We start from the raw sequence: 26,055 nt of genomic DNA, 5'->3' as shown, positions 1-26,055 counted from the left end.
GGGTTGGTCCTGTTGGTTCTACCACTGGGTTGGTCCTGTTGGTTCTACCACTGGGTTGGTTCTACCACTGGGTTGGTTCTACCACTGGGTTGGTTCTGTTGGTTCTACCACTGGGTTGGTTCTACCACTGGGTTGGTCCTGTTGGTTCTACCACTGGGTTGGTCCTGTTGGTTCTACCACTGGGTTGGTCCTGTTGGTTCTACCACTGGGTTGGTTCTGTTGGTTCTACCACTGGGTTTGTTCTACCACTGGGTTGGTTCTACCACTGGGTTGGTCCTGTTGGTTCTACCACTGGGTTGGTCCTGTTGGTTCTACCACTGGGTTGGTCCTGTTGGTTCTACCACTGGGTTGGTCCTGTTGGTTCTACCACTGGGTTGGTTCTACCACTGGGTTGGTTCTACCACTGGGTTGGTTATACCACTGGGTTGGTTCTACCACTGGGTTGGTCCTGTTGGTTCTACCACTGGGTTGGTCCTGTTGGTTCTACCACTGGGTTGGTCCTGTTGGTTCTACCACTGGGTTGGTTCTACCACTGGGTTGGTTCTGTTGGTTCTACCACTGGGTTTGTTCTACCACTGGGTTGGTTATACCACTGGGGTTGGTTCTACCACTGGGTTGGTCCTGTTGGTTCTACCACTGGGTTGGTTCTACCACTGGGTTGGTCCTGTTGGTTCTACCACTGGGTTGGTCCTGTTGGTTGGTCCTGTTGGTTCTACCACTGGGTTGGTTCTACCACTGGGTTGGTTCTACCACTGGGTTGGTCCTGTTGGTTCTACCACTGGGTTGGTCCTGTTGGTTCTACCACTGGGTTGGTCCTGTTGGTTCTACCACTGGGTTGGTTCTACCACTGGGTTGGTTATACCACTGGGTTGGTCCTACCACTGGGTTGGTCCTGTTGGTTCTACCACTGGGTTGGTTCTACCACTGGGTTGGTTATACCACTGGGTTGGTTATACCACTGGGTTGGTTCTACCACTGGGTTGGTCCTGTTGGTTCTACCACTGGGTTGGTCCTGTTGGTTCTACCACTGTGTTGGTCCTGTTGGTTCTACCACTGGGTTGGTTATACCACTGGGTTGGTCCTGTTGGTTCTACCACTGGGTTGGTCCTGTTGGTTCTACCACTGGGTTGGTTCTACCACTGGGTTGGTCCTGTTGGTTCTACCACTGGGTTGGTTCTACCACTGGGTTGGTCCTGTTGGTTCTACCACTGGGTTGGTCCTGTTGGTTCTACCACTGTGTTGGTCCTGTTGGTTCTACCACTGGGTTGGTTCTACCACTGGGTTGGTTATACCACTGGGTTGGTCCTGTTGGTTCTACCACTGGGTTGGTCCTGTTGGTTCTACCACTGGGTTGGTCCTGTTGGTTCTACCACTGGGTTGGTTCTGTTGGTTCTACCACTGGGTTTGTTCTACCACTGGGTTGGTTATACCACTGGGTTGGTTATACCACTGGGTTGGTCCTATTGGTTGGTCCTGTTGGTTCTACCACTGGGTTGGTCCTGTTGGTTCTACCACTGGGTTGGTCCTGTTGGTTCTACCACTGGGTTGGTCCTGTTGGTTCTACCACTGGGTTGGTTCTGTTGGTTCTACCACTGGGTTGGTTCTACCACTGGGTTGGTCCTGTTGGTTCTACCACTGGGTTGGTTCTACCACTGGGTTGGTCCTGTTGGTTCTACCACTGGGTTGGTTCTGTTGGTTCTACCACTGGGTTGGTCCTGTTGGTTCTACCACTGGGTTGGTTCTGTTGGTTCTACCACTGGGTTGGTTATACCACTGGGTTGGTCCTATTGGTTGGTCCTGTTGGTTCTACCACTGGGTTGGTCCTGTTGGTTCTACCACTGGGTTGGTTCTACCACTGTGTTCTGGGTTGGGGTTAGGGTTGGTTCTACCACTGTGTTCTGGGTTAGGGTTAGTTCTACCACTGTGTTCTGGGTTGGGGTTAGGGTTGGTTCTACCACTGTGTTCTGGGTTGGGGTTAGGGTTGGTTCTACCACTGTGTTCTGGGTTGGGGTTAGGGTTGGTTTAACCACTTTTCTGGGTTAGGGTTAGGGTTGGTTCTACCACTGTGTTCTGGGTTAGGGTTGGTTCAACCACTGTGTTATGGGTTAGGGTTGGTTCTACCACTGTGTTCTGGGTTGGGGTTAGGGTTGGTTCTACCACTGTTCTGGTTGGGGTTGGTTCAACCACTGGGTTGGGGTTAGGGTTGGTTCTACCACTGGGTTGGGGTTAGGGTTGGTTCTACCACTGTGTTCTGGGTTAGGGTTGGTTCTACCACTGTGTTCTGGGTTGGGGTTAGGGTTGGTTCTATCACTGTGTTCTGGGTTGGGGTTAGGGTTGGTTCTACCACTGTGTTCTGGGTTGGGGTTGGTTCTACCACTGTGTTCTGGGTTGGGGTTAGGGTTGGTTCTACCACTGTGTTCTGGGTTGGGGTTAGGGTTGGTTCTACCACTGTTCTGGGTTAGGGTTAGGGTTGGTTCTACCACTGTGTTCTGGGCTGGGGTTAGGGTTGGTTCTACCACTGTTCTGGGTTAGGGTTAGGGTTGGTTCTACCACTGTGTTCTGGGTTGGGGTTAGGGTTGGTTCTACCACTGTTCTAGGTTAGGGTTGGTTCTACCACTGTGTTCTGGGTTAGGGTTGGTTCTACCACTGTTCTGGGTTGGGGTTAGGGTTGGTTCTACCACTGTGTTCTGGGTTGGGGTTAGGGTTGGTTCTACCACTGTGTTCTGGGTTAGGGTTGGTTCTACCACCGGGTTCTGGGTTAGGGTTGGTTCTACCACTGGGTTCTGGGTTAGGGTTGGTTCTACCACTGTGTTCTGGGTTGGGGTTAGGGTTGGTTCTACCACTGGGTTCTGGGTTAGGGTTGGTTGAACCACTGTGTTCTGGGTTAGGGTTGGTTCTACCACTGTGTTCTGGGTTAGGGTTGGTTCTACCACTGGGTTCTGGGTTAGGGTTGGTTGAACCACTGTGTTCTGGGTTAGGGTTGGTTCTACCACTGTGTTCTGGGTTAGGGTTGGTTCTACCACCGGGTTCTGGGTTAGGGTTGGTTCTACCACCGGGTTCTGGGTTAGGGTTGGTTCTACCACTGTGTTCTGGGTTAGGGTTGGTTCTACCACCGGGTTCTGGGTTAGGGTTGGTTGAACCACTGTGTTCTGGGTTAGGGTTGGTTCTACCACTGTGTTCTGGGTTAGGGTTGGTTCTACCACCGGGTTCTGGGTTAGGGTTGGTTCTACCACTGTGTTCTGGGTTAGGGTTGGTTCTACCACTGTGTTCTGGGTTAGGGTTGGTTCTACCACCGGGTTCTGGGTTAGGGTTGGTTCTACCACCGGGTTCTGGGTTAGGGTTGGTTCTACCACCGGGTTCTGGGTTAGGGTTGGTTCTACCACTGTGTTCTGGGTTAGGGTTGGTTCTACCACTGGGTTCTGGGTTAGGGTTGGTTCTACCACTGGGTTCTGGGTTAGGGTTGGTTCTACCACCGGGTTCTGGGTTAGGGTTGGTTCTACCACCGGGTTCTGGGTTAGGGTTGGTTCTACCACCGGGTTCTGGGTTAGGGTTGGTTCTACCACTGCACTCCCCCTAACAGCCCTGTTTCTCTGTGTGTTCCCAGATGCTCTTCCTGAGATGGAGGGCCAGGGCCACTATGAGGAGGACAACTTTGACTTTGGGACCTCAGGGGCCAACAACAACATGGATAATGGAGGCTCCCAGAACCTCACCAAGCTCACCACGGCAAACATGGACGACATGGACAACTATTACAACTTTGGGAAGGATACAGCGAACTACAACACGTCTTGAGCAGTAGGAGAATAGTGTTAATGGACTACAGACCATTAGACACCATGGGTTACTGGAGAAGAGACCATGGGTTAATGGTGGACTAACTACAGACCATGGGTTAATGGTGGACTAAATACATACCATGGGTTACTGGAGAAGAGACCATGGGTTATTGGTGGACTAACTACAGACCATGGGTTATTGGTGGACTAACTACAGACCATGGGTTATTGGTGGACTAACTACAGACCATGGGTTATTGGTGGACTAACTACAGACCATGGGTTAATGGTCTACAGACCATGGGTTATTGGTGGACTAACTACAGACCATGGGTTAATGGTCTTCAGACCATGGGTTATTGGTGGACTAACTACAGACCATGGGTTATTGGTGGACTAACTACAGACCATGGGTTATTGGTGGACTAACTACAGACCATGGGTTATTGGTGGACTAACTACAGACCATGGGCTATTGATGGACTAACTACAGACCATGGGTTAATGGTGGCTACACGACCATGGGTTATTGGTGGACTAACTACAGACCATGGGTTATTGGTGGACTAACTACAGACCATGGGTTAATGGTCTACAGACCATGGGTTATTGGTGGACTAACTACAGACCATGGGCTATTGATGCACTAACTACAGACCATGGGTTAATGGTCTACAGACCATGGGTTAATGGTCTACAGACCATGGGTTATTGGTGGACTAACTACAGACCATGGGTTAATGGTCTACAGACCATGGGTTATTGGTGGACTAACTACAGACCATGGGTTAATAGAGAGGGAAAACGCCACACTGCTGCTCGTGCTCCTAGCTGATATTTATTTGTAACGTTTCCACCCTTCGGTCTTCATCAGGTATCCAGGACCTGATGGTGGAAACGTTGTGGTGAATAAATATCATCTGGGAGCAGGAGGCAGCAGTGTGGCGTTGTACTCTCTGTTTTCCAGGAGTTGGTCTACAACTCCAGCACCTGCAGAAAGTACCTAGATGTGCTTATGTTCTTCAGCTTTTGTTAATGGAGAGGAGACCATGGGTGGGGAACAGACAACATGGCTGCCGTGCTGTGGCAGAGACTGGGTTAGGGCGTGCTGTGGCAGAGACTGGGTTAGGGCGTGCTGGTGGCAGAGACTGGGTTGAGGGGCGTGCTGTGGCAGTAACAGAGACTGGGTTAGGGCGTGCTGTGGCAGAGACTGGGTTAGGGCGTGCTGTGGCTGTGGCAGAGACTGGGTTAGGGCGTGCTGTGGCAGTAACAGAGACTGGGTTAGGGCGTGCTGTGGCAGAGACTGGGTTAGGGCGTGCTGTGGCTGTGACAGAGACTGGGTTAGGGCGTGCTGTGGCAGAGACTGGGTTAGGGTGTGCTGTGGCAGTAACAGAGACTGGGTTAGGGCGTGCTGTGGCAGAGACTGGGTTAGGGCGTGCTGTGGCAGAGACTGGGTTAGGGCGTGCTGTGGCAGTGGCAGAGCTGGGTTAGGGCGTGCTGTGGCAGAGACTGGGTTAGGGCGTGCTGTGGCAGTAACAGAGACTGGGTTAGGGCGTGCTGTGGCTGTGGCAGAGACTGGGTTAGGGCGTGCTGTGGCTGTGGCAGAGACTGGGTTAGGGCGTGCTGTGGCAGAGACTGGGTTAGGGCGTGCTGTGGCAGAGACTGGGTTAGGGCGTGCTGTGGCAGAGACTGGGTTAGGGCGTGCTGTGGCAGAGACTGGGTTAGGGCGTGCTGTGGCTGTGGCAGAGACTGGGTTAGGGCGTGCTGTGGCTGTGGCAGAGACTGGGTTAGGGCGTGCTGTGGCAGAGACTGGGTTAGGGCGTGCTGTGGCAGAGACAGAGACTGGGTTAGGGCGTGCTGTGGCAGTGACTGGGTTAGGGCATGCTGTGGCAGAGACTGGGTTAGGGCGTGCTGTGGCAGAGACTGGGTTAGGGCGTGCTGTGGCTGTGGCAGAGACTGGGTTAGGGCGTGCTGTGGCAGTAACAGAGACTGGGTTAGGGCGTGCTGTGGCAGAGACTGGGTTAGGGCGTGCTGTGGCAGAGACTGGGTTAGGGCGTGCTGTGGCAGAGACTGGGTTAGGGCGTGCTGTGGCAGAGACTGTTGTGGCAGAGACTGGGTTAGGGCGTGCTGTGGCTGTGGCAGAGACTGGGTTAGGGCGTGCTGTGGCAGTAACAGAGACTGGGTTAGGGCGTGCTGTGGCAGTGACTGGGTTAGGGCGTGCTGTGGCAGTGACTGGGTTAGGGCGTGCTGTGGCAGTAACAGAGACTGGGTTAGGGCGTGCTGTGGCAGAGACTGGGTTAGGGCGTGCTGTGGCAGAGACTGGGTTAGGGCGTGCTGTGGCAGTGGCAGAGACTGGGTTAGGGCGTGCTGTGGCAGAGACTGGGTTAGGGCGTGCTGTGGCAGAGACAGAGACTGGGTTAGGGTGTGCTGTGGCAGAGACTGGGTTAGGGCGTGCTGTGGCTGTGGCAGAGACTGGGTTAGGGCGTGCTGTGGCAGTGACTGGGTTAGGGCGTGCTGTGGCAGAGACAGTGACTGGGTTAGGGCGTGCTGTGGCAGAGACTGGGTTAGGGCGTGCTGTGGCAGAGACTGGGTTAGGGCGTGCTGTGGCTGTGACAGAGACTGGGTTAGGGCGTGCTGTGGCAGAGACTGGGTTAGGGTGTGCTGTGGCAGAGACTGGGTTAGGGCGTGCTGTGGCAGAGACTGGGTTAGGGCGTGCTGTGGCAGTGGCAGAGACTGGGTTAGGGCGTGCTGTGGCAGAGACTGGGTTAGGGCGTGCTGTGGCAGTAACAGAGACTGGGTTAGGGCGTGCTGTGGCAGTAACAGAGACTGGGTTAGGGCGTGCTGTGGCAGTGACTGGGTTAGGGCGTGCTGTGGCAGTAACAGAGACTGGGTTAGGGCGTGCTGTGGCAGTAACAGAGACTGGGTTAGGGCGTGCTGTGGCAGTAACAGAGACTGGGTTAAGGCGTGCTGTGGCAGTGACTGGGTTAGGGCGTGCTGTGGCAGTGACTGGGTTAGGGCGTGCTGTGGCAGTAACAGAGACTGGGTTAGGGCGTGCTGTGGCAGAGACTGGGTTAGGGCGTGCTGTGGCAGTAACAGAGACTGGGTTAGGGCGTGCTGTGGCAGAGACTGGGTTAGGGCGTGCTGTGGCAGAGACTGGGTTAGGGCGTGCTGTGGCAGAGACAGTGACTGGGTTAGGGCGTGCTGTGGCAGAGACAGTGACTGGGTTAGGGCGTGCTGTGGCAGAGACTGGGTTAGGGCGTGCTGTGGCAGAGACTGGGTTAGGGCGTGCTGTGGCAGAGACTGGGTTAGGGCGTGCTGTGGCAGAGACTGGGTTAGGGCGTGCTGTGGCAGTGACAGAGACTGGGTTAGGGCGTGCTGTGGCAGAGACTGGGTTAGGGCGTGCTGTGGCAGAGACTGGGTTAGGGCGTGCTGTGGCAGTGACTGGGTTAGGGCGTGCTGAGGCAGAGACTGGGTTAGGGCGTGCTGTGGCAGAGACTGGGTTAGGGCGTGCTGTGGCAGAGACTGGGTTAGGGCGTGCTGTGGCAGTAACAGAGACTGGGTTAGTGCGTGCTGTGGCAGAGACTGGGTTAGGGCGTGCTGTGGCAGAGACTGGGTTAGGGCGTGCTGTGGCAGAGACTGGGTTAGGGCGTGCTGTGGCAGAGACTGGGTTAGGGCGTGCTGTGGCAGTAACAGAGACTGGGTTAGGGCGTGCTGTGGCAGTGACTGGGTTAGGGCGTGCTGTGGCTGTGGCAGAGACTGGGTTAGGGCGTGCTGTGGCAGAGACTGGGTTAGGGCGTGCTGTGGCAGTAACAGAGACTGGGTTAGGGCGTGCTGTGGCAGTGACTGGGTTAGGGCGTGCTGTGGCTGTGGCAGAGACTGGGTTAGGGCGTGCTGTGGCAGTGAGACACAGGGAGGGGGTTCATGGACCCTTTAAGAACCAGAACTGACCTGTCCTGATGGAGGGGCAGGACATGCACTTCAACAGCCAATCCGCTCCACCCGTCTCTGATAGAAGTGACTCTGAGACTGACAATTGGGTCCAGAAGTCCTCTGGGATATTCTAGCAGACATGATTGGTCTAGAAGTCCTCTGGGATATTCTAGCAGACATGACTAAAGACTATAGTGGCAGATCTAAACTCTGATAAGTTGTGGGATGGATCTGTATCAGCACTCAGAAATCAGTTTTACACAGAGACATCTACCATGGAATCATTCACCAATAAGTATGTTTTGGTCAGAAGACCGTGCCAGATGCAGTATAACTCTGATCTTAGATCCAACTAGACACATTGTATACAGCGCCTTCAGAAAGTCTTCACACCCCTTGACTTTATACACATGTGTTACAGCCTGAATTTAAAATGGATTAAATTGAGATTTGTTGTCACTGGCCTACACACAATAATACCCTATAATTTCAAGGTGAATTTATGTTTGTAGAATTTTTTTATGAAAAGCTGAAATGTCTTGAGTCAATAAGTATTCAAACCCTTTATTATGGCAAGCCTAAATAAGTTCAGGAATAAAAATGTACTTAACAAGTTGCATGGACTCAGTCTGTGTGCAATAATACTGTTTAACATGTTTCTTGAATGACTACCTTATCTCTGTACCCGCACACATACAATTATCTGTAAGGTCCCTCAGTCGAGCAGTGAATTTCAAACACAGATTCAACCACAAAGACCAGGGAGGTTTTCCAATGGCTCGCAAAGAAGGACACCTATTGGTAGATGGGTAAAATAAAAAAGCAGACATTGAACATCCCTTTAAGCATGGTGAAGTCATTAATAACACTTTGGATGGTGTATCAATACACCCAGTCACTACAAAGATGCAGGAGTCATTCCTAACTCAGTTGCCGGAGAGGAAGGAAACCGCTTAGGGATTTCACCATGAGGCCAATGGTGACTTTAAAACACAGAGTTTAATGGCTGTGATAGGAGAAAACTGAGGATGGATCAACAACATTGTAGTTACTCCACAATACTAACCTAAATGACGTAGTGAAAAGAAGGAAGCCTCTACAGAATACAAATATTCTAAAACATGCATCCTGTTTGCAATAAGGCACTAAAGTAATACTACAATGTGTCAAAGATATTAACACTTTGTATTCAGGACATAAGGTTATGTTTGGGGCACATCCAATACAACACATCACTGTTTTTTAATGACGTCAGACCGAGGCTCTGCATCTGTCCTCGTGCTCCTAGATCTTAGTGCCGCTTTTGATACCATCGATCACCACATTCTTTTGGAGAGATTGGAAACCCAAATTGGCCTACATGGACAAGTTCTGGCCTGGTTTAGATCTTATCTGTCAGAAAGATATCAGTTTGTCTCTGTGAATGGTTTGTCCTCTGACAAATCAATTGTAAATTTCGGTGTTCCTCAAGGTTCCGTTTTAGGACCACTATTGTTTTCACTATATATTTTACCTCTTGGGGATGTCATTCGAAAACATAATGTTAAATTTCACTGCTATGCGGACGACACACAGCTGTACATTTCAATGAAACATGGTGAAGCCCCAAAATTGCCCTCGCTAGAAGCCTGTGTTTCAGACATAAAGAAGTGGATGGCTGCAAACTTTCTACTTTTAAACTCGGACAAAACAGAGATGCTTGTTCTAGGTCCCAAGAAACAAAGAGATCTTCTGTTGAATCTGACAATTAATCTGGATGGTTGTACAGTCGTCTCAAATAAAACTGTGAAGGACCTCGGCGTTACTCTGGACCCTGATCTCTCTTTTGAAGAACATATCAAGACTGTTTCAAGGACAGCTTTTTTCCATCTACGTAACATTGCAAAAATCAGAAATTTTCTGTCCAAAAATGACGCAGAAAAATTAATCCATGCTTTTGTTACTTCTAGGCTGGACTACTGCAATGCTCTACTTTCCGGCTACCCGGATAAAGCACTAAATAAACTTCAGTTAGTGCTAAATACGGCTGCTAGAATCCTGACTAGAACCCAAAAATTTGATCATATTACTCCAGTGCTAGCCTCCCTACACTGGCTTCCTGTTAAGGCAAGGGCTGATTTCAAGGTTTTACTGCTAACCTACAAAGCATTACATGGGCTTGCTCCTACCTATCTTTCCGATTTGGTCCTTCCGTACATACCTACACGTACGCTACGGTCACAAGACGCAGGCCTCCTAATTGTCCCTAGAATTTCTAAGCAAACGGCTGGAGGTAGGGCTTTCTCCTATAGAGCTCAATTTTTATGGAATGGTCTGCCTACCAATGTGAGAGACGCAGACTCAGTCTCAACCTTTAAGTCTTTACTGAAGACTTATCTCTTCAGTAGGTCCTATGATTAAGTATAGTCTGCCCCAGGAGTGTGAAGGTGAACGGAAAGGCTGGAGCAACGAACCGCCCTTGCTGTCTCTGCCTTGCCGGTTCCCCTCTTTCCACTGGGATTCTCTGCCTCTAACCCTTTTACAGGGGCTGAGTCACTGGCCTACTGGTGTTCTTCCATGCCGTCCATGGGAGGGGTGCGTCACTTGAGTGGGTTGAGTCACTGACGTGGTCTTCCTGTCTGGGTTGGCGCCCCCCCCCTTGGGTTGTGCCATGGCGGAGATCGTTGTGGGCTATACTCGGCCTTGTCTTAGGACGGTAAGTTGGTGGTTGGAGACATCCCTCTAGTGGTGTGGGGGCTGTGCTTTGGCAAAGTGGGTGGGGTTATATCCTGCCTGTTTGGCCCTGTCCGGGGGTATCATCGGATGGGGCCACAGTGTCTTCTGATCCCTCCTGTCTCAGCCTCCAGTATTTATGCTGCAGTAGTTTATGTGTCGGGGGGCTAGGGTCAGTCTGTTACATCTGGAGTATTTCTCTTGTCTTATCCGGTGTCCTGTGTGTATTTAAATATGCTCTCTCTAATTCTCTCTTTCTCTCTTTCTGTCTTTCTCTCGGAGGACCTGAGCCCTAGGACCATGCCTCAGGACTACCTGGTATGATGACTCCTTGCTGTCCCCAGTCCACCTGGCCGTGCTGCTGCTCCAGTTTCAACTGTTCTGCCTGCGGCTATGGAACCCTGACCTGTTCACCGGACGTGCTTGTTGCACCCTCGACAACTACTATGATTATTATTATTTGACCATGCTGGTCATTTATGAACATTTTAACATTTTGACCATGTTCTGTTATAATATCCACCCTGCACAGCCAGAAGAGGACTGGCCACCCCTCATAGCCTGGTTCCTCTCTAGGTTTCTTCCTAGGTTTTTGGCCTTTCTAGGGAGTTTTTCCTAGGGAGTTTTTCCTAGCCACCGTGCTTCTTTCACATGCTTTGCTTGCTGTTTGGGGTTTTAGGCTGGGTTTCTGTACAGCACTTTGAGAATATCAGCTGATGTACGAAGGGCTATATAAAAATAAATTTGATTTGATTTGAGTACCACTCTCCATATTTTCAAGCATGGTGGTGACTGCATCATGTTATGGGTATCCTTGTCATCATTAAGGACTGGGGAGGTTTTCAGGATAAAAAAGAACCGAATGGAGCTAAGCACAGACAAAATCCTAGAGGAAGACCTGGTTCAGTCTGCTTTCCGACAGACACTGGGAGATGAATTCACCTTTCAGCAGGACAAACACATAAAATACAAGGCCAAATATTCACAGAACAAAAATATAAACAACATGCAACTATTTCAAATATGCTACTGAGTTACAGTTCATAAGGAAATCAGTGTAAATGAATTCATTAGACCCTAATCTATGGATTTCACATGACTGGGAATACAGACATGCATCTGTTGGCCACAGATACCTTAACAAAAAGGTAGGGTCGTGGATCAGAAAACCAGTCAGTATCTGGTGTGACTGGAACACGCAGATGAGCTTCCCTGAGACGGTTTGTGCAGAAAATCTTCGGTTGTGCAAACCCACAGTTTCATCAGCTGTCCGTCCGGCTGGCTGGTCTCAGACGATCCCGCGGGTGAAGAAGCTGGTTAATGGAGGTCCTGGGCTGGAGTGGTTACACGTAGTCTGTGGTTCTGAGGCCGGTTGGACGTACTGCCAAATTCTCTAAAACGACGTCAGAGGCGGCTTATGGTAGAAATTAACATTAAATTACAGCTCTGGCGGACATTCTTGCCGTCAGCATGCCAATCGCACGCTCCCTTAAAACATCTGTGGCATTGTGCTGTGTGACAAAACTGCACATTTTTGTGGCCTTTTATTGTCCCCAGCACAAGGGGCACCTGTGTAATGATCATGCTGATTCTTAGAGACTTACCCAGAAAGACACAGGTGTGATTCTAACATGTATTGACTCAGGGGGTTGAATACTTATCTAATCACAATATATGTGTTTTATTTTTCTTTCTTTTTTACAAATGTTAGAATTTTTCTTCCACTGTGACGGAGTATTTTGTGTAGATCGTTGACAAAAAAAATGACAATTAAATCCATTTTAATCCCACTTTGTAAAACAATAAAATCTGGAAAAAGTTGAGGGGTATTTTCTGAAGGCACTCTATTAGACATTGATACATATGATAACAACATGTTAAAGAATAGGTTTGAATGATCTTCACAACATGCCTGTTCTGCAGCATGGAGGAGCACAGGAACAGTCTTCTATGAGCTGATCTGGAGTGAGGTCTATACTTCCCAAAGTGACTGCTGTCTGCTGTTTCTGCTGGCTGATACTACAACATGTTGCTGATGTGTAACCACTTACAGTACTGTCTCTTACTCTGCAAACAAACCTTTTTCCCCCACCTTGTTTCACTTGGTTTAGCTTAACATTCATCTCCTGTAGTGAAGATACTGCTGTTTTTTTAATGATGACTATGACCTGGCTCTGCCTGGTGTGACAATGACTTGGCAAGACAGTACGACCAGATCTGGACGGGGCTACCTGAGACGGTACGACCAGATCTGGACGGGGCTACCTGAGACGGTACGACCAGATCTGGACCGGGCTACCTGAGACGGTACGACCAGATCTGGACCGGGCTACCTGAGACGGTACGACCAGATCTGGACCGGGCTACCTGAGACGGTACGACCAGATCTGGACGGGGCTACCTGAGACGGTACGACCAGATCTGGACGGGGCTACCTGAGACGGTACGACCAGATCTGGACCGGGCTACCTGAGACGGTACGACCAGATCTGGACCGGGCTACCTGAGACGGTACGACCAGATCTGGACCGGGCTACCTGAGACGGTACGACCAGATCTGGACGGGGCTACCTGAGACGGTACGACCAGATCTGGACCGGGCTACCTGAGACGGTACGACCAGATCTGGACCGGGCTACCTGAGACGGTACGACCAGATATGGACCGGGCTACCTGAGACGGTACGACCAGATCTGGACCGGGCTACCTGAGACGGTACGACCAGATCTGGACGGGGCTACCTGAGACGGTACGACCAGATCTGGACGGGGCTACCTGAGACGGTACGACCAGATATGGACGGGGCTACCTGAGACGGTACAACCAGATCTGGACCGGGCTACCTGAGACGGTACGACCAGATCTGGACCGGGCTACCTGAGACGGTACGACCAGATATGGACCGGGCTACCTGAGACGGTACGACCAGATCTGGACCGGGCTACCTGAAACGGTACGACCAGATCTGGACCGGGCTACCTGAGACGGTACAACCAGATCTGGACCGGGCTACCTGAGACGGTACGACCAGATCTGGACCGGGCTACCTAAGATGGTACAAGCAAGACCTTTAACTACACACAGTGGTCAATACAAGCAGGACTCTGTAACATCACACAGTGGTCAATACAAGCAGGACTCTGTAACATCACACAGTGGTCAATACAAGCGAGGCTGTGACTTCACTGACTGACTTGAGAATGAGCAGTGTGGTTGTTTCAGTTGCCCCTCTCTGTCTCTGGGTGCTTGTGTTTTAACTGGCCAGGGCACATTTTTTAGACCATTCCATTGGTCCTAAAGTGTCCCGGAGCACTGGGCGAGTTAAACCTAATTCACCCTCTCTCTGGTTCTGCTTTGAGGAACACCTGCCCCCCCATCCTACTATGCAGGGCAGCCTCGATTCACACTCAAACTAAAAACATGGTATACTAGTTGTTTTTGGAATGAAGAAAATCCAACTGAAACTTCACATTACTATTTAATAAAGGTTCTTTGGTTTCTGTTTTTCAGTGTTGTTTTAATCTGCATTCTGTAATTCCTCAAACTGAACTTTTGTTGTAATGACTAGATGGTATGTTTCAGCCTTGTAAGTTAGTATAGTATATAACCCTATTGTGCTCCCATATCATACAGTCAAAGAGTCCAACTGCTTGTGTAGTCTGATCATGTCTTTCTAACCTAACCCTAACCCTAACCCTGGAATTGTTTAGCCCAGCCTGTGATGTCACGTTTCAGTTGGAATCTACTTGTGCCTCCATGTCGCCACCTGCTGTACAGACAACACAGTAGGAACAGCTTTCTGAATCTTGCCTGTGAAAGAATCTGTGGCCCTCCATTAGTGGTACAGTGACTCCCGGACGTCAGAGGAATTTCACCCATCTTTACCTTCCCTGGGCTGGCTGGAAGATCAGCCACCTCGGTCCATTTGATAAATAGTTAAATAAAAAACTTGAATAGCCACCAAGAAATATTAAAATAGAACTTGGTGTAGTGTGAACACCACAGTGTGAAGTCCAAAGGTGTTAAGGAGCGCTGCCATCCCTCCCTGAGATGCTCATTGCTGTCAGTATTCTACAGCGTAGGGATGTCAGCAGCCTACAGCGTAGACACGTCAGCGTCCTACAGCGTAGACACGTCAGCGTCCTACAGCGTAGACACGTCAGCGTCCTACAGCGTAGACACGTCAGCAGCCTACAGCGTAGACACGTCAGCGTCCTACAGCGTAGACACGTCAGCGGCCTACAGCGTAGACACGTCAGCGGCCTACAGCGTAGGGACGTCAGCGGCCTACAGCGTAGGGACGTCAGCGGCCTACAGCGTAGGGACGTCAGCGGCCTACAGCGTAGGGACGTCAGCAGCCTACAGCGTAGGGACGTCAGCAGCCTACAGCGTAGGGACGTCAGCAGCCAACAGCGTAGACACGTCAGCGTCCTACAGCGTAGACACGTCAGCAGCCTACAGAGTAGACACGTCAGCAGCCTACAGCGTAGACACGTCAGCAGCCTACAGCGTAGACACATCAGTATTCTACAGCGTAGACACGTCAGCGTCCTACAGCGTAGACACGTCAGCGTCCTACAGCGTAGACACGTCAGCAGCCTACAGCGTAGACACGTCAGCAGCCTACAGCGTAGACACGTCAGCGTCCTACAGCGTAGGAACGTCAGTACAGCATAGAGACACAGTGACCATACGTACATACCCCAACCAGAAGCCATGGATTACAGGCAACATCCGCACTGAGCTAAAGGCTATAGCTACCGCTTTCAAGTAGCAGGACTCTAAGCCGGAAGTTTATAAGAAATTCCGAAATCCCTGACGAACAATCAAACAGGGAAAGCGTAAATCCAGGACTAAGATCGAACCGTACTACACCGGCTCTGATGCTTGTCGGATGTGGCAGGGCTTGCAAACCATTACAGACTACAAAGGGAAGCACAGCCGAGAGCTGCCCAGTGACACGAGCCTACCAGACGAGCTAAACTACTTCTATGCTCGCTTCGAGGCAAATCAAATATTTCTAAAATCTTCGAAGCCAAGTTAACAGATCACCGTACCTTCTCCACTATGCAATCTGGTTTCCGAGCTGGTCACGGGTGCACCTCAGCCACGCTCAAGGTCCTAAACGACATCATTATCACCAACGATAAAAGACATTACAGTGCAGACGTCTCAATAGCCAGACTCAATAGCCTTGGTTTCTCAAATGACTGCCTCGCCTGGTTCCCCAACTACTTCTCAGATAGAGTTCAGTGTGTCAAATCGGAGGGCCTGTTGCCCGGACCTCTGGTAGTCTCTATGGGGGTGCCACAAGGTTCAGTTCTCGGGCTGACTCTTTTCTCTGTATATATCAATGATGTCGCTCTTGCTGCTGGTGAGATGACACCATTCTGTATACATCTGACCCTTCTTTGGACACTGTGCTAACAAACCTCCAAATGAGCTTCAATGCCATACAACACTCCTTCCGAGGCCTACAACTGCTTTTAAGTGCAAGTAAAACTAAATGCATGCTCTTCAACCGATTGCTGCCCGCACCCTCCCGCCCGATTAGCATCACTACTCCGGACGGTTCTGACTTAGAATATGTGGACAACTATAAATACCTAGGTGTCTGGTTAGACTGTAAACTCTCCTTCCAGACTCACATTAAGCATCTCCAATCCAAAATTAAATCTAGAATCGGCTTCCTATTTCGCAACAAAGTCTCCTTCACTCATGCTGCCAAACATACCCTCGTGAAACTGACTACCGATCCTCGACTTCGGCGATGTCATTTACAAAATAGCCTTCAACACTCTACTCAGCAAACTGGATGTAGTCTATCAGTGCCATCCGTTTTGTCACCAAAGCCCCATATACTACCCACCACTGCGACCTGTATGCTCTCGTTGGCTGGCCCTCACTACATATTCGGCGCCAAACCCACTGGCTCCAGGTCATCTATAAGTCTATGCTAGGTAAAGCCCCGCCTTACCTCAGCTCACTGGTCACCATAGCCACACCCACCTGTAGCATGCGCTCCAGCAGGTATATTTCACTGGTCATCCCCAAAGCCAACACTTCCTTTGGCCGCCTTTCCTTCCAGTTCTCTGCTGCCAATGACTGGAGCGAATTGCAAAAATCACTGAAGCTGGAGTCTTATATCTCCCTCTCTCTAACTTTAAGCATCAGCTGTCAGAGCAGCTTGCCGATCACTGTACCTGTACACAGCCAATCTGTAAATAGCCCACACAACTACCTCATCCCCATATTGTTATTTATCCTCTTGCTCTTTTGCACCCCAGTATCCCTACTTGCACATCATCATCTGCACATCTATCACTCCAGTGTTAATGCTAAATTGTTTTTATTTTGCCTCTATGGCCTATTTATTGCCTTACCTCCCTACTCTTCTACATTTGCACACACTGTACATAGATTTTTCTATTGTGTTATTGACTGTACGTTTGTTTATGTGTAACTCTGTGTTGTTGTTTGTGTCGCACTGCTTTGCTTTATCTTGGCCAGGTAGCAGTTGTAAATGAGAACTTGTTCTCAACTGGCCTGTAAAAAAGAACACAAACACGGCATGAGAGCACCAGCTGTTCCAGACGACTGTGTGATCACTCTCTCCGTAGCTGATGTGAGTAAAACCTTTAAACAGGTCAACTTTCACAAGGCCGCAGGGCCAGATGGATTGTCAGGACGCGTACTGCGAGCATGCGCTGACCAACTGGCAAGTGTCTTCACTGACATTTTCAACCTCGCCCTGTCCGAGTCTGTAATACCAACATGTTTTAAACTGAACACCATAATCCCTGTGCCCAAGAACACTAAGGTAACCTGCCTAAATGACTACCGACCCGTAGCACTCATGTCTGTAGCCATGAAGTGCTTTTAAAGGCTGGTCAACACCATTATCACGTCAACACCATTATCCCAAAAACCCTCGACCCACTCCAATTTGCATACCGCCATAACAGATCCACAGATGATGCAATCTCTATTGCACTCCACACTGCCCTTTCCCACCTGGACAAAAGCAACACCTATGTGAGAATGCTGTTCACTGACTACAGCTCAGCGTTCAACAACATAGTGCCCTCAAAGCTCATCACTAAGCTAAGGACCCTGGGACTAAACACCTCCCTCTGCAACTGGATCCTGGACTTCCTGACGGGCCGCCCCCAGGTGGTAAGGGTAGGTAACAACACATCTGCCACGCTGATCCTCAACACAGGGGCGCCTCATGGGTGCGTACTCAGTCCCCTCCTGTACTCCCTGTTCACTCATAACTGCACGGCCAGGCATGACTCCAACACCATCATTAAGTTTGCCGATGACACAACAGTGGTAGGCCTGATCACCGACAACAATGAGAGAGCCTTAAGGGAGGAGGTCAGAGACCTGGCCGTGTGGTGCCAGGACAACAACCTCTCCCTCAACATGATCAAGACAAGGGAGAAGGAGGACCGAGCACACCCCCATTCTCATCGACGGGGCTGTAGTGAAGCAGGTTGAGAGCTTCAAGTTCCTTGGTGTCCACATCACCAACAAACTAACATGACAGCACACCAAGGCAGTTGTGAAGAGGGCACAACAAAATCTATTCCCCCTCGGGAGACTGAAAAGATTTGTCATGGGTCCTCTGATCCTCAAAAGGTTCTACAGCTGCAAAATCGAGAGCATCCTGACTGGTTGCATCACTGCCTGGTACGGCAACTGCTCTGCCTCCGACCCCAAGCCATAAGACTCCTGAACATCTAATCAAATGGCTACCCAGACTATTTGCATTGCCCCCCCCCCCCCCCCCCCCACGCTGCTGCTACTCTGTTATTATCTATGCATAGTCACTTTAATAACTCTACCTACATGTACATATTACCTCAATTACATTGACTAAACGGTGCCCCCGCACATTGACTCTTGACCGGTACCACCTGTATATAGTCTCGCTATTGTTATTTTACTGATGCTCTTTAATTACTGGTTTCTGTTATTTCTTATTGTTATTCATATTTTTTAAACTGCATCGTTGGTTAAGGGCTTGTAAGTAAGCATTTCACTAAGGTCTACACCTGTTGTATTCGGCGCATACAATTTGATTTGAGACGTCAGTACAGCGTAGAGACGTCGGTACAGCGTGGAGACGTCGGTACATCGTGGAGACGTCGGTACAGCGTGGAGACGTCGGTACAGCGTGGAGACGGCGGTACGGCGTAGAGACGCAGGTACAGCGTGGAGAGACGTCGGTACAGCGTAGAGACGTCGGTACAGCGTAGAGACGCAGGTACAGCGCGTAGAGACGTCGGTACAGCGTAGAGAGACGCCGGTACGGCGTGGAGACGTCGGTACGGCGTGGAGAGACGTCGGTACGGCGTGGAGAGACGTCGGTACGGCGAGACGTCGGTACGGCGTGGAGAGACGTCGGTACGGCGTGGAGACGTCGGTACGGCGTGGAGACGTCGGTACGGCGTAGAGAGACGTCGGTACGGCGTAGAGACGTCGGTACAGCGTAGAGACGTCGGTACAGCGTAGAGAGACGTCGGTACAGCGTGGAGAGACGTCGGTACAGCGTGGAGAGACGTCGGTACAGCGTAGAGAGACGTCGGTACAGCGTGGAGAGACGTCGGTACAGCGTGGAGAGACGTCGGTACAGCGTAGAGACGTCGGTACAGCGTAGAGACGTCGGTACAGCGTAGAGAGACGTCGGTACAGCGTGGAGACGTCGGTACAGCGTGGAGACGTCGGTACAGCGTGGAGACGTCGGTACAGCGTAGAGACGTCGGTACAGCGTAGAGACGTCGGTACAGCGTGGAGAGACATAGAGACGTCGGGAGCCTACAGTGTAGAAGTCTTTATATGGAAACTGATGACTGTACATACTGCATTTATTGAGAATTCTTTTGAATTTTTCATACAAGTCCAACATTCAAGAGTAATCTACGCTTAATTGAAATGGTTGTTTTAAATTGATCCCTGGTATTGATCTCATTATATGAATAATAGGTTATTAATCATAGTCTCCCTAACCTTAACCCTAACCCTAACCCCTGTTAACGGGAAGGCAGAGAAGCACACTAATAGTAACACATCTGATTGGCTCTGTACAAATAGTCCATAGCACAAAGTGTCAGGAAAATATCAAACGTGCCCTTCAAACAGGATACACAAGCTAATGGAAATATTGGGGTCACAACAAGTTAGGTTAGGGTTAACGCTACATAAACAAGGGCAAAAACTTGTACGGATGCAATGTTAAGATTATTTCAAAGTTTGTCTGTTTTGTGTTAGGGTTAAGGTATTTTCTTTTTAACCTTTTAAAGGAAAGTCAATTAAGAACAAACTCTTATTTACAATGACGGCCTACCAAGAGGCTAAAGGCCTCCTGCTGGGGCTGGGATTAAAAATAAAATGTAGGACAGAACACACCACAACACTAAATATAGAGAGACACCACAACACTAAATATATAGACACCACAACACTAAATATAGAGAGACACCACAACACTAAATATAGAGAGACACCACAACACTAAATATAGAGAGACACCACAACACTAAATATAGAGACACCACAACACTAAATATAGAGGGACACCACAACACTAAATATAGAGACACCACAACACTAAATATAGAGAGACACCACAACACTACATATAGAGAGACACCACAACACTAAATATATAGACACCACAACACTACATATAGAGAGAGACACCACAACACTAAATATAGAGAGACACCACAACACTAAATATAGAGAGACACCACAACACTAAATATATAGAGAGACACCACAACACTAAATATATAGAGAGACACCACAACACTAAATATATAGAGACACCACAACACTACATATATAGAGAGACACCACAACACTACATATATAGAGAGACACCACAACACTACATGTATAGAGACACCACAACACTACATATATAGAGAGACACCACAACACTAAATATAGAGAGACACCACAACACTACATATAGAGAGACACCACAACACTAAATATATAGACACCACAACACTAAATATAGAGAGACACCACAACACTAAATATAGAGAGACACCACAACACTAAATATATAGACACCACAACACTAAATATAGAGAGACACCACAACACTAAATATAGAGAGACACCACAACACTAAATATATAGACACCACAACACTAAATATAGAGAGAGACACCACAACACTAAATATAGAGAGAGACACCACAACACTAAATATAGAGAGAGACACCACAACACTAAATATAGAGAGACACCACAACACTAAATATAGAGAGACACCACAACACTAAATATATAGACACCACAACACTAAATATAGAGAGACACCACAACACTAAATATAGAGAGACACCACAACACTAAATATAGAGAGACACCACAACACTAAATATAGAGAGACACCACAACACTAAATATAGAGAGACACCACAACCCTACATAGAGACACCACAACACTAAATATAGAGACACCACAACACTAAATATATAGACACCACAACACTAAATATAGAGAGAGACACGACAACACTAAATATAGAGAGAGACACCACAACACTAAATATAGAGACACCACAACACTAAATATAGAGACACCACAACACTAAATATAGAGAGACACCACAACACTAAATATAGAGAGACACCACAACACTAAATATATAGACACCACAACACTAAATATAGAGACACCACAACACTACATATAGAGAGACACCACAACACTAAATATAGAGGGACACCACAACACTACATATAGAGAGACACCACAACACTAAATATAGAGAGACACCACAACACTAAATATAGAGAGACACCACAACACTACATATATAGACACCACAACACTAAATATAGAGAGACACCACAACACTAAATATATAGAGAGACACCACAACACTACATGAAGAGAGACACCACAACACTAAATATATAGAGACACCACAACATTACATAGAGACACCACAACGCTAAATATAGAGAGACACCACAACATTATAGAGAGACACCACAACACTAAATATATAGAGAGACACCACAACACTACATATAGAGAGACACCACAACACTAAATATAGAGAGACAACACTAAATATAGAGACACCATAACACTAAATATAGAGACACCACAACACTAAATATATAGAGAGACACCACAACACTACATATAGAGAGACACCACAACACTAAATATAGAGAGACACCACAACACTATAGAGACACCACAACACTACATATAGAGAGACACCACAACACTACATAGAGACACCACAACACTAAATATAGAGAGACACCACAACATTATAGAGAGACACCACAACACTAAATATAGAGAGACACCACAACACTAAATATAGAGAGACACCACAACACTAAATATAGAGACACCATAACACTAAATATAGAGACACCACAACACTAAATATATAGAGAGACACCACAACACTACATATAGAGAGACACCACAACACTAAATATAGAGAGACACCACAACACTAAATATATAGAGACACCACAACACTAAATATAGAGACACCACAACACTAAATATAGAGAGAGAGACACCACAACACTATAGAGAGACACCACAACACTAAATATAGAGAGAGAGACACCACAACACTAAATATAGAGAGACACCACAACACTACATATAGAAGGACACCACAAAGAGACACCACAACACTAAATATAGAGAGACACCACAACACTAAATATATAGACACCACAACACTAAATATATAGAGAGACACCACAACACTACATATAGAGAGACACCACAACACTACATATAGAGAGACACCACAACACTAAATATAGAGACACCACAACACTACATATAGAGAGACAGCACAACACTAAATATATAGAGACACCACAACACTAAATATATAGAGACACCACAACACTAAATATATAGAGACACCACAACACTACATAGAGACACCACAACACTAAATATAGAGAGACACCACAACACTACATATAGAGAGACACCACAACACTACATATAGAGAGACACCACAACACTAAATATAGAGAGACACCACAACACTAAATATATAGAGACACCACAACACTAAATATAGAGACACCACAACACTAAATATAGAGAGACACCACAACACTAAATATATAGAGACACCACAACACTAAATATAGAGACACCACAACACTAAATATAGAGGGACACCACAACACTAAATATAGAGGGACACCACAACACTACATATAGAGAGACACCACAACACTAAATATATAGACACCACAACACTAAATATAGAGAGACACCACAACACTAAATATAGAGAGAGACACCACAACACTAAATATAGAGACACCACAACACTAAATATAGAGACACCACAACACTAAATATATTGAGACACCACAACACTAAATATAGAGAGACACCACAACACTAAATATAGAGAGACACCACAACACTAAATATAGAGAGACACCACAACACTAAATATAGAGAGACACCACAACACTAAATATATAGAGAGACCACAACACTAAATATAGAGAGACACCACAACACTAAATATAGAGAGACACCACAACACTACATATAGAGAGACACCACAACACTACATATAGAGAGACACCACAACACTAAATATAGAGAGACACCACAACACTACATATAGAGAGACACCACAACACTAAATATATAGAGAGACACCACAACACTAAATATAGAGAGACACCACAACACTAAATATATAGAGAGACACCACAACACTAAATATAGAGAGACACCACAACACTAAATATAGAGGGACACCACAACACTAAATATAGAGAGACACCACAACACTATAGAGACACCACAACACTATAGAGACACCACAACACTACATATAGAGAGACACCACAACACTAAATATATAGACACCACAACACTACATATAGAGAGACACCACAACACTAAATATAGAGAGACACCACAACACTAAATATAGAGAGACACCACAACACTAAATATAGAGAGACACCACAACACTACATATAGAGAGACACCACAACACTAAATATAGAGACACCACAACACTACATATAGAGAGACACCACAACACTACATATAGAGACACCACAACACTATAGAGACACCACAACACTAAATATAGAGGGACACCACAACACTAAATACAGAGAGACACCACAACACTAAATATAGAGAGACACTACAACACTAAATATATAGACACTACAACACTAAATATATAGACACCACAACACTAAATATAGAGAGACACCACAACACTAAATATAGAGAGACACCACAACACTAAATATAGAGAGACACCACAACACTACATATAGAGAGACACCACAACACTATAGAGACACCACAACACTAAATATAGAGACACCACAACACTAAATATAGAGAGACACCACAACACTATAGAGACACCACAACACTAAATATAGAGACACCACAACACTAAATATAGAGAGACACCACAACACTAAATATAGAGAGACACCACAACACTAAATATAGAGAGACACCACAACACTATAGAGACACCACAACACTAAATATAGAGACACCACAACACTAAATATAGAGAGACACCACAACACTAAATATAGAGAGACACCACAACACTACATATAGAGAGACACCACAACACTATAGAGACACCACAACACTAAATATAGAGACACCACAACACTAAATATAGAGAGACACCACAACACTGAATATAGAGACACCACAACACTAAATATATAGACACCACAACACTAAATATAGAAAGACCACAACACTAAATATATAGACACCACAACACTAAATATAGAGACACCACAACACTAAATATATAGAGAGAGACACCACAACACTATAGAGAGACACCACAACACTAAATATAGAGAGACACCACAACACTACATATAGAAGGACACCACAAAGAGACACCACAACACTACATATAGAGAGACACCACAACACTAAATATATAGACACCACAACACTACATATAGAGAGACACCACAACACTACATAAAGAGAGACAACACAACATGGCAGCAACACAGATCTAAGTTAGTTTGTTTTGTGGTGGTGGTGTTGTCCTCCTCTTCACTTGCCCAGAGCCTTGTCCAGGTTGGTTCTGATGGCGTCCAGAAAGTCGGATGTGTTGACGTAATGTTCATTCAGCTTGCAGCTGCAAAATCACATGACAGGTTGGATTAGATTAAACACTGTGATGAACTAGGCAGGTGGGCACGACAACAATAAGGGCTCTATTCAATCCGATTGGATGAAACACTGATGAACTAGGCAGGTGGGTACGGCAACAGTAAGGGCTCTATTCAATCCGATTGCGGGTTATAGGCATTGCGGCTTTTCAAGGCAATTTCCAATTGAGCCAACATACACAGTGTTTACCATGAATGGGTTTTGGCAAACCTGGGAACATTGCCTTTAAAGCTGTGCCACTGTTAGCCCCAGCACACAGTTATTGTTTTTGTTTAGTAGATGAAACGGAGGAGAGACCAGCATTGTGGTAATGATGATGAAACGGAGAGGAGAGGAGAGTCCAGCATTGTGGTAATGATGATGAAACAGAGAGGAGAGGAGAGTCCAGCATTGTGGTAATGATGATGAAACAGAGGAGAGACCAGCATTGTGGTAATGATGATGAAACGGAGGAGAGGAGAGTCCAGCATTGTGGTAATGATGATGAAACGGAGAGGAGAGTCCAGCATTGTGGTAATGATGATGAAACGGAGAGGAGAGGAGAGTCCAGCATTGTGGTAATGATGATGAAACGGAGGAGAGGAGAGTCCAGCATTGTGGTAATGACGATGAAACGGAGGAGAGGAGAGTCCAGCATTGTGGTAATGACGATGAAACAGAGAGGAGAGGAGAGTCCAGCATTGTGGTAATGATGATGAAATGGAGGAGAGGAGAGTCCAGCATTGTGGTAATGATGATGAAACGGAGGAGAGGAGAGTCCAGCATTGTGGTAATGATGATGAAATGGAGGAGAGGAGAGTCCAGCATTGTGGTAATGATGATGAAACAGAGAGGAGAGGAGAGTCCAGCATTGTGGTAATGATGATGAAACGGAGAGGAGAGGAGAGTCCAGCATTGTGGTAATGATGATGAAACGGAGGAGCGGAGAGACCAGCATTGTGGTAATGATGATGAAACGGAGAGGAGAGGAGAGACCAGCATTGTGGTAATGATGATGAAACGGAGGAGAGGAGAGTCCAGCATTGTGGTAATGATGATGAAACAGAGAGGAGAGGAGAGTCCAGCATTGTGGTAATGATGATGAAACAGAGAGGAGAGGAGAGACCAGCATTGTGGTAATGATGATGAAACAGAGAGGAGAGACCAGCATTGTGGTAATGATGATGAAACAGAGGAGAGTCCAGCATTGTGGTAATGATGATGAAACGGAGAGGAGAGGAGAGTCCAGCATTGTGGTAATGATGATGAAGCGGAGGAGAGGAGAGACCAGCATTGTGGTAATGATGATGAAACAGAGAGGAGAGGAGAGACCAGCATTGTGGTTAATGATGATGAAACAGAGAGGAGAGGAGAGTCCAGCATTGTGGTAATGATGATGAAACAGAGAGGAGAGGAGAGACCAGC

The 26,055-nt window shown here is 47.5% G+C and overlaps 2 protein-coding genes across 4 annotated transcripts in view; one reads left to right on the top strand and one right to left on the bottom strand.

The window, feature by feature from the left end:
• LOC106593375 (uncharacterized) overlaps positions 1 to 4,912 on the top strand; it is a 65,636-nt gene extending 60,724 nt beyond the window's left edge. For all 3 annotated transcript variants that reach the window (XM_045709097.2, XM_045709096.2, XM_045709095.2), the window contains one exon: positions 3,605 to 4,912. In XM_045709097.2, the coding sequence (XP_045565053.1) occupies positions 3,605 to 3,795 (191 nt within the window). In that variant the 3' untranslated portion in view covers positions 3,796 to 4,912. The remainder of the gene's footprint in view (positions 1 to 3,604) is intronic.
• Positions 4,913 to 19,276: 14,364 nt separating this feature from the next.
• Positions 19,277 to 26,055, bottom strand: part of LOC106598629 (isocitrate dehydrogenase [NADP], mitochondrial) — a 165,743-nt gene continuing 158,964 nt past the window's right edge. Inside the window, exon 11 of the mRNA XM_045708425.2 lies at positions 19,277 to 24,616. Coding sequence (XP_045564381.1) covers positions 24,532 to 24,616 — 85 coding nt within the window. The 3' untranslated portion in view covers positions 19,277 to 24,531. The remainder of the gene's footprint in view (positions 24,617 to 26,055) is intronic.

The sequence above is a fragment of the Salmo salar genome, chromosome 26, assembly GCF_965601325.2.
Source record: "Salmo salar chromosome 26, fSalSal1, whole genome shotgun sequence".
Lineage (NCBI taxonomy): Eukaryota > Metazoa > Chordata > Actinopteri > Salmoniformes > Salmonidae > Salmo > Salmo salar.
The sequence above is the reverse complement of the archived record's forward strand: the minus strand, read 5'-3'. Positions and strand labels throughout refer to the sequence as shown.